The 16,410-nt window shown below is 35.7% G+C and overlaps 2 protein-coding genes across 3 annotated transcripts; one reads left to right on the plus strand and one right to left on the minus strand.

Annotated features, from left to right (window-relative positions):
* Positions 1 to 829: 829 nt before the first annotated feature.
* On the minus strand, positions 830 to 7,973 carry LOC128217073 (proprotein convertase subtilisin/kexin type 5-like). Of its 2 annotated transcripts, none has more exons than XM_052923929.1 (4): positions 7,834 to 7,973; positions 4,152 to 6,659; positions 3,043 to 3,171; positions 830 to 2,637 (listed from the first exon to the last, which is right to left on the minus strand). In XM_052923929.1, exons 1-4 carry the CDS (start codon positions 7,864 to 7,866, stop codon positions 2,533 to 2,535), a joined length of 2,775 nt encoding a protein of 924 aa, XP_052779889.1. In that variant the 5' UTR covers positions 7,867 to 7,973; the 3' UTR covers positions 830 to 2,532. The 2 variants fall into 2 exon arrangements, with proteins under 2 accessions (XP_052779889.1, XP_052779888.1); XM_052923928.1 differs by lacking the exon at positions 7,834 to 7,973 and adding an exon at positions 7,492 to 7,629.
* Positions 7,691 to 16,333, plus strand: LOC128217078 (uncharacterized). Its single transcript, XM_052923944.1, has 8 exons — positions 7,691 to 8,158; positions 8,852 to 8,875; positions 9,345 to 9,466; positions 12,138 to 12,452; positions 12,593 to 12,676; positions 12,920 to 12,964; positions 15,202 to 15,273; positions 15,415 to 16,333. Exons 1-8 carry the CDS (start codon positions 7,723 to 7,725, stop codon positions 15,565 to 15,567), a joined length of 1,251 nt encoding a protein of 416 aa, XP_052779904.1. The 5' UTR covers positions 7,691 to 7,722; the 3' UTR covers positions 15,568 to 16,333.
* Positions 16,334 to 16,410: the final 77 nt, after the last annotated feature.

The following is a 16,410-nucleotide window of genomic DNA, read 5'->3' on the forward strand; positions in this document are numbered from 1 at the left end:
TCTATCTGCAGACGGAGAGATGCTTTTGAAACCGACAAAGCCATAATTTTCTTTACATCTTACCATAAACGTTTGTTAAAATACCGTACTTCGTTTAACACTTTGATAATGGTTAATTATTAGGGTACGATACTTGATAGTATATATGCTCGTGTGGAGATTGCTTTTTACAGTATGTTCAGTACTGCAGTTTTGTGATTGACGGAAAATATTTTGATGATCATCTAGTTTATCTAGGTGATTTCGCCATCACACCAAATACATTCACTATGACTGAAGTAGCATTATCAAATTTGACAAAGCATTCATTGACCAGAAATAAACACTTCCCCCTTCTTCAATAAACATTTACTCCGTTAAAGATCATATCACTAACGAAAATGCTGCCATCAAAGCGTAAGCACCAGTTTAGCAATGTCATATTTTGAGCCATTGGCTTTTATTTTTACTTTTTAATACTTGCTATTTGGAACAAGTGGAGAATCAGCTTTTTACCAAGTCCTGTTTAAGATGATCTTATTTTCTTATTTCCTGAACAAATACTTGATGTAATAACACTATATGTGCAGTCCAAAAAATAGAAATAAATAGATGATCTCAAATGAGTGTATATTTTGTAACAAATTTATTAAACGAGTTCATTTTAAAACGATAAAAACGAGGCTTTGCCAAAATAATCCCGAATTTGAGATTCCATTGATATTATAACTCAATTACGGTCGAAATCTAGATCAAAGTTTCTCTAATACACATTCTCGTGTCCTTGAGCGAAGAATTTACATTGCGTTGTTATAAGGATGCCTCCGCAGGAAAGAAAATAGTCCGACAAAAACATTTTATTTACAATAAAAAAACATAATTCATGTCTTAATTACCAACCGATTTTCAAAAGTTTCACTTAAAAGAAAACAAGAATACACATTTCAATCCATTTAAATCAAGCAAATCAATGATAAGAGCAATGTCCTAACTGCATGACATCATTAGTAATCACGCGAGTGTGTACATGTCATTTGGCGTTTGAAGTTTGAAAAGACCGTTAGTCAGCGTCACAGTCGCTTTCTGTAGTGCGAATTCGCTTTGTAGCTGTTGGATTACATTATGGATTTTTATCATTTTGATGGATATGCACAATGAGTTTTACCTCCGCGAATTGGAGCACTAAAAATGTTGTAAAAGATAAAGTGAGATTTCATGTGGAAACAGTGACTGTGTGATCTTGAACATTGCTTGCGAACTGTGTACATAGACTGAGCATTGTGCATGTATTTCCTCTGCAGTACAGGATGTTGGATATTTCCTTGTGTTGATTTGGATTTATGTGGCTATGGTTGTTTAAAGATGCAATGTTCTTGTGTCCCGTTATTTGCATAATCAGGTTCGCAGGAACATTGTTGTCATTCATGATTCAATTCCTGGACGAGGTATATTCTTGCGCTGTGATCAGGGGGCCGTTTGTTTGGATTAAGCCCAGCCTTCTTCATCATTCGTTTCATCGTGGAGCTGAGTTTGTTGAGACCGACAGGATTTATTTCGAAACAATGTTTCTGATGTTTGTTTACGTTTTTTTGACAGCGCGTATGAACACATTTTTATGTACTCTGCTCTGGTGAGCTATTGTGATAAGTTTTGGCCGGCGTCTGTCCGTCCGTCCGTCAACAATTGCTTAAAACTTCTCTTCTGAAACTGCCTGTCCAAATTCAATGAAACTTCACAGGAAGATTCCTTGGGTGACCCTCTACAAAAATACAGCAAGGGGCACGATTGATCAACAACAACAACACTAATGGCCAACTTCCTATTTTGCTTAAAAAACCCATCTCCTCTAATACTACCAGTCCAAATTCAATTAAACTTCACAGAAAGCTTTCTTGGGTGACCCTCTACAAAAATACACCAAAGGGGATGATTGATCAACAACAACAACAACAACAACAAAATGGCCAAAATGTTAAAATCTGATAGTTATGTAAAGTTTACTCTTGAAGCAAGGGCAGCTATAAGTCTTGCTATATGGTTCCCTTTTGGAGATTCCACTACTTTCTATTTTTAGTAATAAGGGATTTTAAATTTTATTAAGTCTTCAACATAGTCACTTAAAGGTAATTATTGTTCATTTTTTTGGGTTGACCTTTCATAGATTCAAATTTTTATTATACACTTTATTCTAAAAATAAAAATTTAATAATCAGACTTTTCCATTGAACTTCATGTAGATTATTCTCAGCTACAACCTAATCTTCTGTCATTTCTGTTCAAGTTTCATCCAGTGTTATAATGTGTTACATCGTCGCATGAAGATAGCTTTGAAGTTTATACATGACAATACTAATACATGTACATGTTCTACATTAGTGAAGTTTGAAAACAGTGGTGTATGTTGATTAAACTGTCTATTGACAGTATTGAAAATCCAGAAAATAAATTACGATACTGTTTCTTTTGTTTCACCTTACCCAATAATATAATACACAAAGTTTCAAGAGACAAATGGTGAAATGATATAGGCTAGTAAATATATAATTGTTTTAACTATATACAGAGAGTCTCATCGGCATCACTTTCCGTCGCATGGACATCTGCTAACGTTTGGGCTTCAGTGCTGGCCTCACTCGTATCAACGATTCCCGTCAGTCGCTGGTGTATAGAAAGTAACAATGTAACATATTAAAACCGTGTTCAAACATTTAATTTAATTGATAAAGTTTAACTGTATAAAGATCCGCTACTAGGGACATAATAAAATCGTTACGTATATTTAACTCGACAACAGTCGATGCAACATCATCATTGTATCTGAGCATGGAAAACGATTTATTTCATTTCATGAATCTCAAAGTCATATTTTATCATCTCGAATGACCACAAAATAAATAACTTCTTTGAGGACAAAAGACGCGGCGACTTTTACAGCCACCCCAAGTTACTACAACCAAATGAAAACTAATGTATTGTAGCACCACCTAAAACTACCAAACATATAAGCGAAAGAGACAATGTCTTCATGACTTTCTTCTTTATTTACTGGAATTTAGAACTTACCAAAAGAGGCACGTCGTCATCAAAACCTTGAATATCAATACCAAAGCTGCCGATGTCATAGTCGTCCTCTAGTTCCAATCCACTAGTTTCAAGGCTTTTTGAAAGTATGTGTGTCGTTGAAGATATATACTGAAAGGTACACTTACAAATTATTGTGAATGGAAAAATCCAAAGAAGAAATCAGTTTTGCAATATAAAACTTTAATTAAATTTGCTGTTACGTATAATCGTAACGTATAAAGTAATAGCAATGGTTATGGCATTTTATTGGATAATCTACATGCTAAAATTCTAAAGCTTAGTTTTAATGATCGAGCGACATCGGATTAGGTACATATATTTTCGCACAAATGCAATAACGTTTTTTAAATAAGTTACACCTATGAACAATGCCCCAAAACAACATGCTGTTAACGATAGTTAAACTTCGTCGGAAATCCAAACAGTTGTCATTCCTAGGCACGTGGACAGAATGTGGTACTAGCATATGCCATCACTCAGGAAGTTCATTCATAGCAATAGATTTGGTATTTTCGAGAATCCCAAGAAATCCTCATATACCAAACCGTTGGTTTTCATGAAATCAATGTTAAAGCTGCACTCTCACAGATTTACCGTTTTGACAACTTTATTTTTTGGCTTGGAACGAGCCAATTTTTGCGAAAATCCATGGAAACCAGTGATATAAGACTGCTTACAAAAAATTAGATTTTTATATTAAAGATCAAAAATTCATGTTTTATGCTTTTTCTTAAACCGTTAGTAACGGTTTAAGCCATAAAACATCAATTTTCGAACGGAAATATTCAAATCTGCGATCTGATTTTTTGTCAGCAATCTTTTATCATTGGTTTGCAGATAATTACGCAAAAAAATGCTCTTTCCAAGACAAAAAATTAAAAAGTTGTAAAAACGATATATCTGTGAGAGTGCAGCTTTAAGCCCATTTACAAACCTTCACTTGATGCATTTTATTTTAATTTGTAAAAAACTACCATTCGTTCGTAAATGCGTTTAGGTTATTGCGATAATGTATATAACCAGCGGCTTGAAAGTCAGTGGAAAACTGATAAGTATTTTAATACAATAAAAAATGAAAACAATCTTACTGAATCAGAGACAATCATGCGCAATACGATGAAGTATTCCTTGAAGATTTGTCTTCCAAGTCCAATGAAAAAGGTCAACAAACCAAACACTCCGATTACAAACAACACGAAGAACATCACGTGGTAGCATTTATAAAAACTTCCATAACCGTCTGGGCATTTCTCGAGACATTGGCCTTTAAAGACAATCATGGACTCTTTGCAATTGGATTTATTAATACACGTTCCATTGGAATAAAGATGATCTTTCCCACAATCAGCAATACAGCTTCTATTTACTCCGTTCATACCAAAAGGCCTTTCCTTTGGGCACGAAGTTACACATCTGCCATCATATTCATACGCATTCTCGTCACCGCAACTCGCTGGGTCTAAACAATGATTATTTACGTTCACCTTTCCTTTCGGGCATTCATGTACACATTCTATCCCAAAAGACTCATTATTTCTCAGCATCGCTTCATTACAACCTGAAGAACATACGTTTGAAATAATAAAAGGCAAATTCGATGGACACTCGCTGGTGCAAAAAGACTTGCTTTTATCCAGTGGTTTTCCCCTTACATCACACGAAAAGACACATTCATTGAACGTTTTTGTAACATTTTTTACTTTCCATACCGAGCCGTATTGCCACTGCTGAATAACTACAAAAGTATTGTTTATGAATGGAGCTTCCACCGGACAGTTTTGAACACATCTCTTGTTGTATTCCAACAATGGTGGCGGGCAAACGTCAACACAACTCGCTATGCTAGTAATATTCAACACTGTTTTTGAGCAGAACTTTCTACAACTTTTCTGCCTTAAACCAGGCCTGCACCATGATTCCCCTCTACATTCCGATGTAATGTTCACCTCGATAAAAGGTGCTTCTGGCGGACAGGACATGACGCATGTATCACCATATTGATACGCGCTTTCAGGACATGCCTGAAAACATTGATATCCAATTGACACGTCACCGTTGTTACAACGAGGTACACAGTGAAGGTGCGCTTTGTTTGTTTTACTTTCGTAGTAGAATGATCCGCAAGTATAGTTATCGCAACTCCCGTTTTTCTCAAACGGAAAAGAGTCTGGACAAGTATCGATGCATTTACCGTTAAACACGAATTTGTCGCATTTTGCAACACACTTCGTTCCATTTATGTGCTCTTTGATCCCTATAACATCGAACTTTTTATAATTGGCCGAAATTGGAAATTTATTGTCTTGCCAAGATATTTGTGTTGCTGAGGTTTCCTCGACAAACATTCCCTCTGGACATGCTGATACGCATGAGTTATTAAACGCTACCAATTGAGCATTGCACGACAGAACACACTCATTACTGTATATCTGATATCCAGCCGGACATTTGGCAACACATGTAAGGTCAGTTATAATTTTAGACATGCGCATACAATAAGTACCACTATATAACGTGAATAAGTACTTGTTTAAACATGTGACGTTTTTAAAAACATATGGTCTGTCAGTAGAACAAGACATAACGCATTCTCCATTGCTCGAAAACTGTGGACACTGTGATGCACAGACATTATTTACAACATACATACCAGGTGGACACTTGTTTGTACAAACAAAATGACCCCCACTGATGTTTCCTGAGTTTAAAGAGCACTCCTGCCCTTTATCAGTCTCACACCAGTATGGTAATTCAACAGGGCACTTCGGGACACATGACTTCACATATAACGACATGTTTCTTGGACACAATTCAACGCATACCCGATCTAAGGTAAAATCGGTGTCTTTGCAACTATCAACACAAAGTGACACATCAGTACGAGGGTACATAAATAAATTATTACAACTAGCTGAACATTGTCCATCATATACAACAGGTAAATGTGGCGGACATAAACACTCCTGTTTCTGAAGAACGAGCGACGATGTGCAAGTAGGCACACACTGATATTTTGAGTTTAGCAGCGGGTGTGACAAAGGACATTTTGTGACACATCTTCCTTCAAACACAGGCCTTTTTGAATGACATTCAGACACACAAAAGTCTCCATCTATGATAGTTTTGCAGCTTAAAATGCATCTCGTATAATTGATGCCAAAAACAGTATAATTTTCTTTCAACGGTTCATTTAAAGAGCATGCTGTTCCACACACATTTGTTGACACACGTGTTCCATGATATGTCTTTGTGTACACTGGAGCTTGCCCGGACCCTATGTATGGTGAACTTAACGGACATGTCTTAACGCATGAAGTGTTAAAGATGTACTCATCTTCGTTGCAGAATTCAACACATTGCTTTTTTATGTAAGGACGACCACCGGCTACAGTTAACGATTCTCTTTCAAAGTGACCATCTGGACAAGACGACACACACTGTCGTTCATTAACTAAGAGGTTACCACATGATAACACGCAGTTAGAGCCGTTCAAGAAATAAGGCTCCGGGCAGGTAGATGAGCATCCAACAGCAGAACAAAACGGTTTATCAGGTGGGCACGACCCCCCATCAATGCAGGATATGACTCTTGGTATCTGAAAGTAAAAACAACGGTATTTTTAGACTAAAAACACAGTTTTAAGTAACCTTCTATTTTCAATTTGTAAACAGCCAATCTATTAACTTAAATATCCAAAAAACTTCGAGTAGGCGTATTTATATCACGATAACTGTGATAAAAACCTACAGCTCAAAATACCCTTCGAAAAAAACAACATCCGCCATGTTGTTCCCTGCTGGACATGTCCCTCACTTAAAACTCCGTTCACTTATGAACTGTTTTGACCCCCCCCCCCCCCCCACCGCCACACACACAGTATATTTATCTAAATAAATTCCCTGGTATACTATTCTGAAGGTTTGTTTTTCTTCCTAATAATGATAGGCACATTAGAATATTTGACGATCGAGGTCCGTTGGATAATGTTAAATATTCGAGTACTGCCATAACACGATTGCAAACACGTTAATGAGACACCTATACCACTACACCATTTCACCTTGGTGAGGATCGAACCAACCACATGGGTGATTAGCATGTGTCTTTACCATAATACCACACTCACCCAGGTAAGGATCGAGGGCACCTCATGAATGAGAAAAGACACCTATATCACTGGACCCCTCTTGCCTTGCGGGGATCATCATCTGATGGGTCGAGGGGTAGATGGCTGAGACGCTACAACTCTACCACTAGAATACCTCTCGTCCAAGTAGGGATCTAACCAACTTTATAGGTGAGAGACAGGCGCCTATTCCACTAAACCAATTAAAAATACGTTTGCGTCTAGATGATCAGTTATAAGGATATATTATCACACTTTAAAACAAGGTGTATTTCTCTAAACAAGCATGTTCACGTATTACCTGAAGTAAAATTGTAAAAAGTCCAATGGTGAAATTTCCGATTATCTGGCTTCGCCAAAGTTGTTCAAATCCCAGTTTCATTTAAATCACATACGTGTAAACCAAAAATCTAATTAATTCATTCAGTATCGTTCAAACATACTTATTGGCTTTTGAAAACGAAAGTGGAAATTCCAAAGCTAATAAATTATATTCTTATCTCCCTTGCTTCCACGTCAGTATTTGTTTACGATGGAATCTACTTTGTCTCATATACCCGATCTTCCACCGGATAAGGATTTTCATTTGTTTGTCTGTTATATTCGGGAGAATTTACATGATGTGCACACAATCGTTGCTAACCTTGAGAGGGCAGGATTGCAGTGTTGTTACCATGAGCGTGATTTTACACCAGGGAGTTCCATATTGGATAACATGATGTACACTATCAGTCGAAGCCTACATATGCTTGTTGTTCTATCCGAAGACTTTGTAAACAGTCCATATGCTGTTCATGAACTTAACGAGGCACTGCACATCCGAATAAGCGAGGGTTACTCTATTATCCCTATAAAAATCGAGCCATGTCAGGTACCGGATGCGATGAAACACATCACCTGGATCGATGCAGAAAACGATGATGTAAATGATATGCACCATAAGATCCTCGATGCCTTATTGAAAACAGGTAATCCTTATTAAAAGTGTATTGTGTAATAAATTGATTGATTTTTATTGTGAAATTATTAATTCACTTAGTTTTTATTTCATATCGAACATGTTTCGCTGTCAGTCAGAATGTTAATAAGAATTGCTCTGTTAATATAAAAGGCCTAATGGATTGCTTTATTCGTAAATATAAACAAATACACGGGTTATTTAAAATAGAATATATGTAGCACGTCCACAGTGATTTGATGAGAATGAACTCTTGCTTTTGTGACATTTAACCTAAAACATGTATTTTTCTTCAGATTTATCAAAGGGGTCACTCCTACCAACTATCTAGCATAAAATAACTATGAATTACTGCATTTAAACAATGTCAGAAAATCTTGAAATTATCAATGTTTGTGTTTTATCATATACTTATATTAGTATCGTTCTAGCGATCGTAATATGTTAACATATAACAGTGGCGGGTCTAGAGAGGGCGGGGGCAAGGGCCCGCCCCCCCCCCCTCGTTTGACAGGAAAATGAACCCTCAAAACACCTATTTGTAATCTAAAATTGAAACCTTAACAATTAAAACGCTATATATTATTATTTAAGTTTAGAATTCTTTGATCTTCACCACTGTAACAATAGCCGTTTACATACGATTGGTTATATACACAAATCAATAAACTAAATATAGCAAATTGATATGAATCTATTTCAGACACGAGTTTCGAGCTGAAAAACAGTGAGTTTTATTTGTTGTATTTCAGCTGTTTTTTAATTAGATAATTACTTGCAAAGTGATTACAGCAATATTGGTCACGAGTGAAATAGATTTATTTATCTCACACCGTAATTTAACACATTTCTGTTTCTTTTCTACTTAACGTGAAGAAAAATGAATCTTAAATTGTGTTAATTGGAAGATCGCGTGAGCAATGTAACGTGGTGATGTCATTTTTGTGACATTTTAAAAATTAAAACCCGGCAAGTGAATGCTAATATACTTTTATTTGAACCAAAATCTATGAAATTATCCGCCCAAAATAAATTAAAAGTGAATATTTTGATTAAAGAGTGATAATTTTGTTATGTTAAGGAAACTCGTCTTTGGTGACTTAATGATCTTCTTATTAATAATTATTTAACATTTCCATTATGATTGGCATATCTAGAACTTTCGCCATGAATAATACAAATGCGTAAAATTTCAGCCAACAACGGCCAGTCTTTGCTCTTTAAGCTGATGCCTTTTGCCGGTTGTCTGAGCTTTACAAGATACGGGCTGGTATTCGACTACCACGACAGACAAGAGATTTGGAGGAACGGGTTTAAGGTGATCCGTCGTCCGTCCGTCCGTCCGTCTGTCTATCTGTCTGTCCACATTTTTACGGATGTTTTTTATGTTAATAACTTATCTTAGCCGTTCAAGAATATAATATAATAGAATAGTTTATTTGGATTTAAACATACAGTTCATCATCCATCAACATGATCAAACATATAAACAATAGTCAATATAAAATACTAGAATAGTATTACATTTAGAATACATTACAAACATGTCAAATATATACTATTACTAAGGAGAACATGCATCAAAACAAATTATCAAAGAAATTATTATACTTGTATCAATGATAACATATATTCAATTTATAAGCATATAGCATAGTTTTAAGTCTTATTTTTATGAAACATACAGAAAAGGCAATATCAACGAAACAACAACAACACATCATTGAGTTCACAGTATCTTAGATTTCTGTCAATGCGATTTCTTCCATATAGCCCAGTTTCAATTCTTAAACTGTGACATGAAATTCTCATTTGTGTAAATAATTTTAACAAATAGTGGGGAATATTACTATTAAGATAAATTTCGTATTCAAAGCTAACCTTAATTTCCTTATACACATTTAATACTGAATTTTTCATTATATCATCTCTCCAGTATGCATATAACAATCATATAATATTTGTTTAAAGCTTAGTGAAAATATATCCTTATCAACTAAATATGGCTGTTCCCACACCTCACCAAAACCATGTATATTCAACAAGTTTTTCACATTTGACAACCAGTTATTTTTGTTATTCAGTAAATCATTCAAGGAACATACATATAATTTTTTCATTATGCAATTCTCTGAACACAGCAACTTAAACCAGTACTTTATTATTCTATAATATATATTTATGAATAGCGGGCGTCTTCCCAGTTCACCATAGATAGCAGCACTACTTGCAGACAATTCTATAACACCTAAAATTTGTTTACAGAAACGCAAATGTATACGCTCAATTTCTTTGGATTTTGTAAAGCCCCAGACTTCTGATGAATAGTTGAGTATAGACACTACAAACGCATCTAACAGTTGGCATTTTGTCTTCGCTGTAAAACTAAACTCTTTTAAATTGAACAACAGCACGTTTAATGTCTTTAAGGCCTTTCCACACAATAGATGTATATTTGAATTGAATGACCCATAACAGTTAAAAATCGTTCCTAAATAATTAACGTTGTCTACAATCTCTAGAGACGTGACACCATACATCCAGTGTTCATCATTTCGTAAACGACCGCGACGTCTAAACACAATAATATTTGTTTTATCAACATTTACTCTTAGTCCCCATCTATCACAGTATGCCTTAAGATTGTCCAAGCTGCGCTGCATGTCTTTTACTGTTTCGGCTAGAATCACCATATCGTCAGCATACAACATTAAAATAAGACTGATTTCCTCAATTGTAATTTCACTATCAATGTTTGACTGTAAATATAGTTCCAGGTCTTCTATACAGATGGGCCAGAAAAGAGGAGAACAAATATCACCTTGCTTTAAACCGACCGATATTTCGATAAAATCTGAATATTGATTGCAATGTTTAACTTTAGATCTAACAAAAGCATACATATATCTCACAGTTCTAAGCATTTTACTATTTATTCCTATTTTAGACATCATTAACCACAGAGCATTTCTGTCCACGCTGTCAAAACATTTCTTCATGTCCACGCATGCGCAATACAGACGAAGTCCGTTATTAAGCCTCGTATCAATTAAGGATTTTAAACAGAATATGGCGTCAGTTGTTGAAAAATCCTTACGGAAACCGAACTGTGCATCCTTTACTTTGTTGTATTTCTCACACCAACTAGTCAGTCGTTTATTTATTAATGAGGAATATATTTTTGCTAAACAGCTCATAAGAGTTATTCCCCTGTAGTCGTTCGTCACCGCGTCGTCGCCCTTTTTGAAGACAGGAAGGAGAAAATGAGATTAAATAGGTCTGTCATATGTCCCGCCATTATATCCCGAGATTCAATAAAATATTCATTAATAAGCTCATCCGTTGATCCAGCTTTGCATCTATAATGGTTTCTGATCGCATCAGTTACCTCTTGTATTGTAATTTCTTCATCTAGCTCGATATATATTGTGTCATCATCAGGTAACTCTTGGTCACAGAATTGTTCACTCTCGTCATCTCGTTCAAGATTTCGAATCCATACATAACAACCTTACAGTATCAATACGCTCTTTTGTGACAAGTTATGTATCTAATGCTTAAATATTTTCTGATTTATGGCCCATTGTATACTCAGAAATTATGAAAAATTCTATGGTTGTGTAAATGCCTTAAAAGTGTTTAAGATTTTTATTTGAAACTTTCTTAACTTGCTCAAAGTAATTACATTGTATACCTTCTATTGTGACAAGTTATGTAACTTATGCTTAAATATTGTCATATTTATGGCCCTTTGTACACTAAGAAATTATGACATAACTTAAAAACATTCAAAATAGTTCAATGTTTCCATACTTGACTAGAATAAGTCAATAGATAAGGAACTTTAGGATATTTTTTTAAACCGTTTGTATTCTTAAAATGTGAGTTTTACTATGAAACAAACATAGACAGTGTGTTTAGTTTCGATATTTTTCTGAATAACCGATTATCCTAAACGTAAGCATATCATTATAATACTTTATTTCCAGTTGAGCACACAAAACTTGGACACATTGGAAGAGCTTGTGACTAAATCGGCCTTTGTTCGATACCGGCACGTTTTTAAAAGATTCAAGTTTATAACATTTATTGTTTACATCTTAATGTCGCTCCTGTCGATGTTTGTCGGTTCCATCTTTACTACAGTGGCGGCGGCTCGCGGAACACAACATTCATCTGACCATTCTACAGATGCGTTTTTAGGCTGTGCATTTTGGATATTAATGACATCCATTGTACCTCTAGCATGCTGTTGCGCGGATTGCCTGTCGTGCTTTCAGCTAATGAAGGGTTTGCGAATAAAGGTAAGTCTTTCTGCCTTTTACGCTTGCTAATGCATTTTGTAAATATAATATTGCATATTACTGATAGTTAAAAAGTGCATCATATTAAGGAGTAATTTTGGACGTATTTTACAATTGGTCATAGCTAGTTCTTATTGCAGGCATGGAGAAAATTGATAGACGACTTATGGCTGATAAATAAAAGAGCAAGAAAACGAAAGCTCCTTATCTTCTATGACCTCGATGTATCCTTTTCTTCCTCTTAACGTATAAGGTTTCAATAGTTATATATTAGTAGCTAGACAGTCAGTTCAATGTATTAGTAAAATGGAATTTTAAATGCATTTAATAATTGTGTAAGTTATGATATGTTCAGCTAGCATCAAGCATACTTTCAGATTTAAATCGATTTTCCTTATATTTACCGTTTATTTTTATGCTTGATACAGCGTTAATTACTGTATATTTAACCTTGACATTTCTGACAGAGGGACGCTTTAAGAATAATGCGGTACAACTTCAATCCTTGTATGGTGAGTAAATTACTAGAATATATATATCCCCACTCCAATGATAAAAGTTTGTCCGAGTGATAACTTGACAATGCCTGCACCCATGGCCCTCAAACTTGATTTGGAGGTTGGGCCTGACCAGGAGATGATCCTTATTTATTTTAGCAGTCATCGGGTTAAAGGCCAAGGTCACAGTGACCTTGAAGGCAAACTCGACAATTCCTGGACCTATAGTCATTAAACTTAACATGAACTTAACATGAAGGTTGGGCATGACCAGTAGATGGCCCCTATTGATTTTGGGGGTCATCAGGTCAAAAGTCAAGGTCACAGTGACCTTTAATGAGAAAAAGTTAACAAAGCTTTTTCCGGTAATATCTCAATAATGCCCGGACTTATGATTATAAAACTTGACATGGAGGCTTGGCCTGACCAGTAGATGACCCCTATTTATTTTATGTGTCATTGGGTCAAAGGTCAAGATCACTGTGACCTTGAATTATAAAAGGTTGCCCGAGATAACTCAACAATGCCTTCACCCATGGCCCTCAAACTTGCCTTAGAGGTTGGGCCTGACAAGTAGATGACCCCTATTGATTTTGGGGGTCATCAGACCAAAGGTCATGGTCAGAATAACCTTGAATGATCAAAGGTTCGAGAGATAACTCAACTATGCATGCACCCATGGCCCTCAAACTTGACTTGGAGGTTGGGCCTGACCAGTAGATGACCATTATTGATTTTAGGGGTCATTGGGTCAAAGGTCACAGTGTCCTTGAAGTCATACTCGACAATTTCTGAACCTATGGTCATCAATCATGACATGGAGGCTGGGCCTGACCAGTAGTTGAACCCTGTTGATTTTAAGGTCATCGGGTCAATGTCACGGTGACCTTGAGTGCGAAAATGTTGTTCGAGCGATAATTCGATAGTGCCTGCACCAATGTTCACAATTAGCACTTAAACTTGACTTTAGGGTTGGGCCTGCCCTGTAGATGACCCATTTTGATTTAGGGTTCATCGGGTCAAAGGTCAAGGTCACAGTGACCTTGAACGCAAAGAGCTTGTTTATGTGATAACTTGACAATGTCTGCATCCATTGCCCTCAAATTTGACATTTAGGATGGGTGTGGCCAGTTGATGACCCCTATGGATTTTGAGGTCATATAGTCAAAGGTCATGGTCATAACTCATATTCATCATTAGAATTGCGTCATATTTACTTATTCCCTGCTGCTAAGAGGATACATTTTTGTCTGCAAATATTAGTCACCAACTGAACATGATTAAAAACTGTACTTACTGTCCTCACACTTTGAATGATCATAATCTTAAAAACTGCCTCAAAGGCATCCAATGTCAATGACAAATCAGCTTTTATTTCGGTCCATGCATATTTCATTAAATTGTCCAAATACTCGTGACTGGGGTGGGGGCATAATGTTTGACAAACATCGCTTGTTGTTTAACGACTTGGTAACATATACATGTATCTCGTTAAAAGACTTACACGTATCTCGTTTTAACGTCTTACACGTATCTCTTTTAAATGACTTACACGTATCTCGTTAACACTACTTCATGTATCTCGTTTTAACGTCTAACATGTATTTCGTTTGAACGTCTAACGCGTATCTCGTTAACACGACTTCACTTATCTCATTAATACGACATACACGTATCTCTTTAAAACGACTTACATGTAGCTCGTTTTAACGTCATAAACGTATCTCGTTAATACGATTTCATGTATCTCGTTAAAACAACTTCACGTATCTCATTAAAACGACTTCACATATCTCGTTACAACGACTTAGAAACTCGTTACAACGACTCACGTATCTCGTTTAAACGATTAAGTATCTCGTTAAAACAATTAAGTATCTCGTTTAAACGACTGAAGTATCTTTTTAAAATGGCATAATTAGCCATTCAGAATCTCATTATAACGATCCCCTCTCGCTAATCCAAATAAGTCATTATGCTGTTTTAACGAGCGAGAAACGGAATTCGTTTTAACGAGATACCTTATTTATGTCGTTTTAACGAGTTACTAAGTCGTAAGCGAGATACGTTAGTCGTTTAAAAGAGATATTAAGTAGTTTTGACGAGATACATAAGTCATTTACACCAGCTAATGAGTCGCTTTAAAGAGTTAAATATGTCATACGAGATACGCTAGTCGTTTTAAAGGGATAAGAAATAACACGTTTGGTTTGTCACTTCTACGCCACCGTACACCCGACTTTTAATTCTAGGCATATTTTCTTCGACGATGTGAAAGGAAAGAGACGATGCAAAGATTGAAGGTCGAGGATGAAACATTGAAAGTAAGTTTGTCATAATATAAAGTATGTTTATATGTACATTCGCTTAGTATTCACTCGTTGTACGTACTATTTTTTTCTTTCATCAATTATGGCTGTAGCATATTTTCATGAATTTTAATAAATCCGATACTTACTCACCAGGACTACGCCGTTCGTCTATTTGATGATTTTTTGGAATCTGACATGTCCCGCCTGTTTCACCCAGAGCCCGGTCTGGAGCGCCACAAGATGACGAATGGTGCTCGCTGTATTTGCATTCAAGTTGAAGAATCACTGGATCTTGACAAGTTGTAGATATTCGATATCATGATCCAACGTTTGTGAACTATGTCTTCGTGAAATGCATTGCTACATAGTGAAACGAAAAGTAAAATATAATGTGTAAATATTGTTTACAATGCGCAGTAGGAATATTACTTCTTATTGCATGCTTTCGGTGGTTTATCGAAACACCCAAAAGTAAATATTTCACTCTGTTCAAATGTAGTTGTTGCTGCTTACTCTGTGCAACAAATTGCTTTCTTAGAATGAAACCAACAATTACCCTTTATATGAATGTTTATTTTCCAATATAGCCACGTTCAAGATAAACCTATTCCATAAATGTTTCATCCGTTCAACTGTTTACAAATATGTAATACTTTCACATTTGTCCTGAGAACTAAAAACAACCAATCTTTTAACACTACAAATGTATGAACAAATTTGTATTTTGTATCCATTATGTGTAGAAATAACTGACTAATTGTATTGTTAGGAATCTTTCAAAATTTGTATTTAATGCTATGACAAAACATACTCTTGCTATCTGCTTCTTGATTTGGTGTAATGTATTCCTTTATCAATGTTATATATATATGTATCTTGTCTAGCTTAAACTAATACTTGTCAGTTATTAATGTGTTTAATTGTTGATTTTGATGAGGCCAATTGTGTATATATTATGATGGTTGTGGCCAAAGCGGGCATTTATTCGCCAATACTAAACTGCTGAGATTAAGCATCTTGCTATGAACTGAACTCTTTGAAATAAACGTGAATAAATTGAAGCAAACAACCACATTATAATGTTAAGCATTCAAAATACTATAGCAACGACGTATCTTGGCAAGCCTCGTTACTGGCTTACCGACGCGC

This window comes from Mya arenaria, chromosome 14, assembly GCF_026914265.1.
Source record: "Mya arenaria isolate MELC-2E11 chromosome 14, ASM2691426v1".
Classification (NCBI taxonomy): domain Eukaryota; kingdom Metazoa; phylum Mollusca; class Bivalvia; order Myida; family Myidae; genus Mya; species Mya arenaria.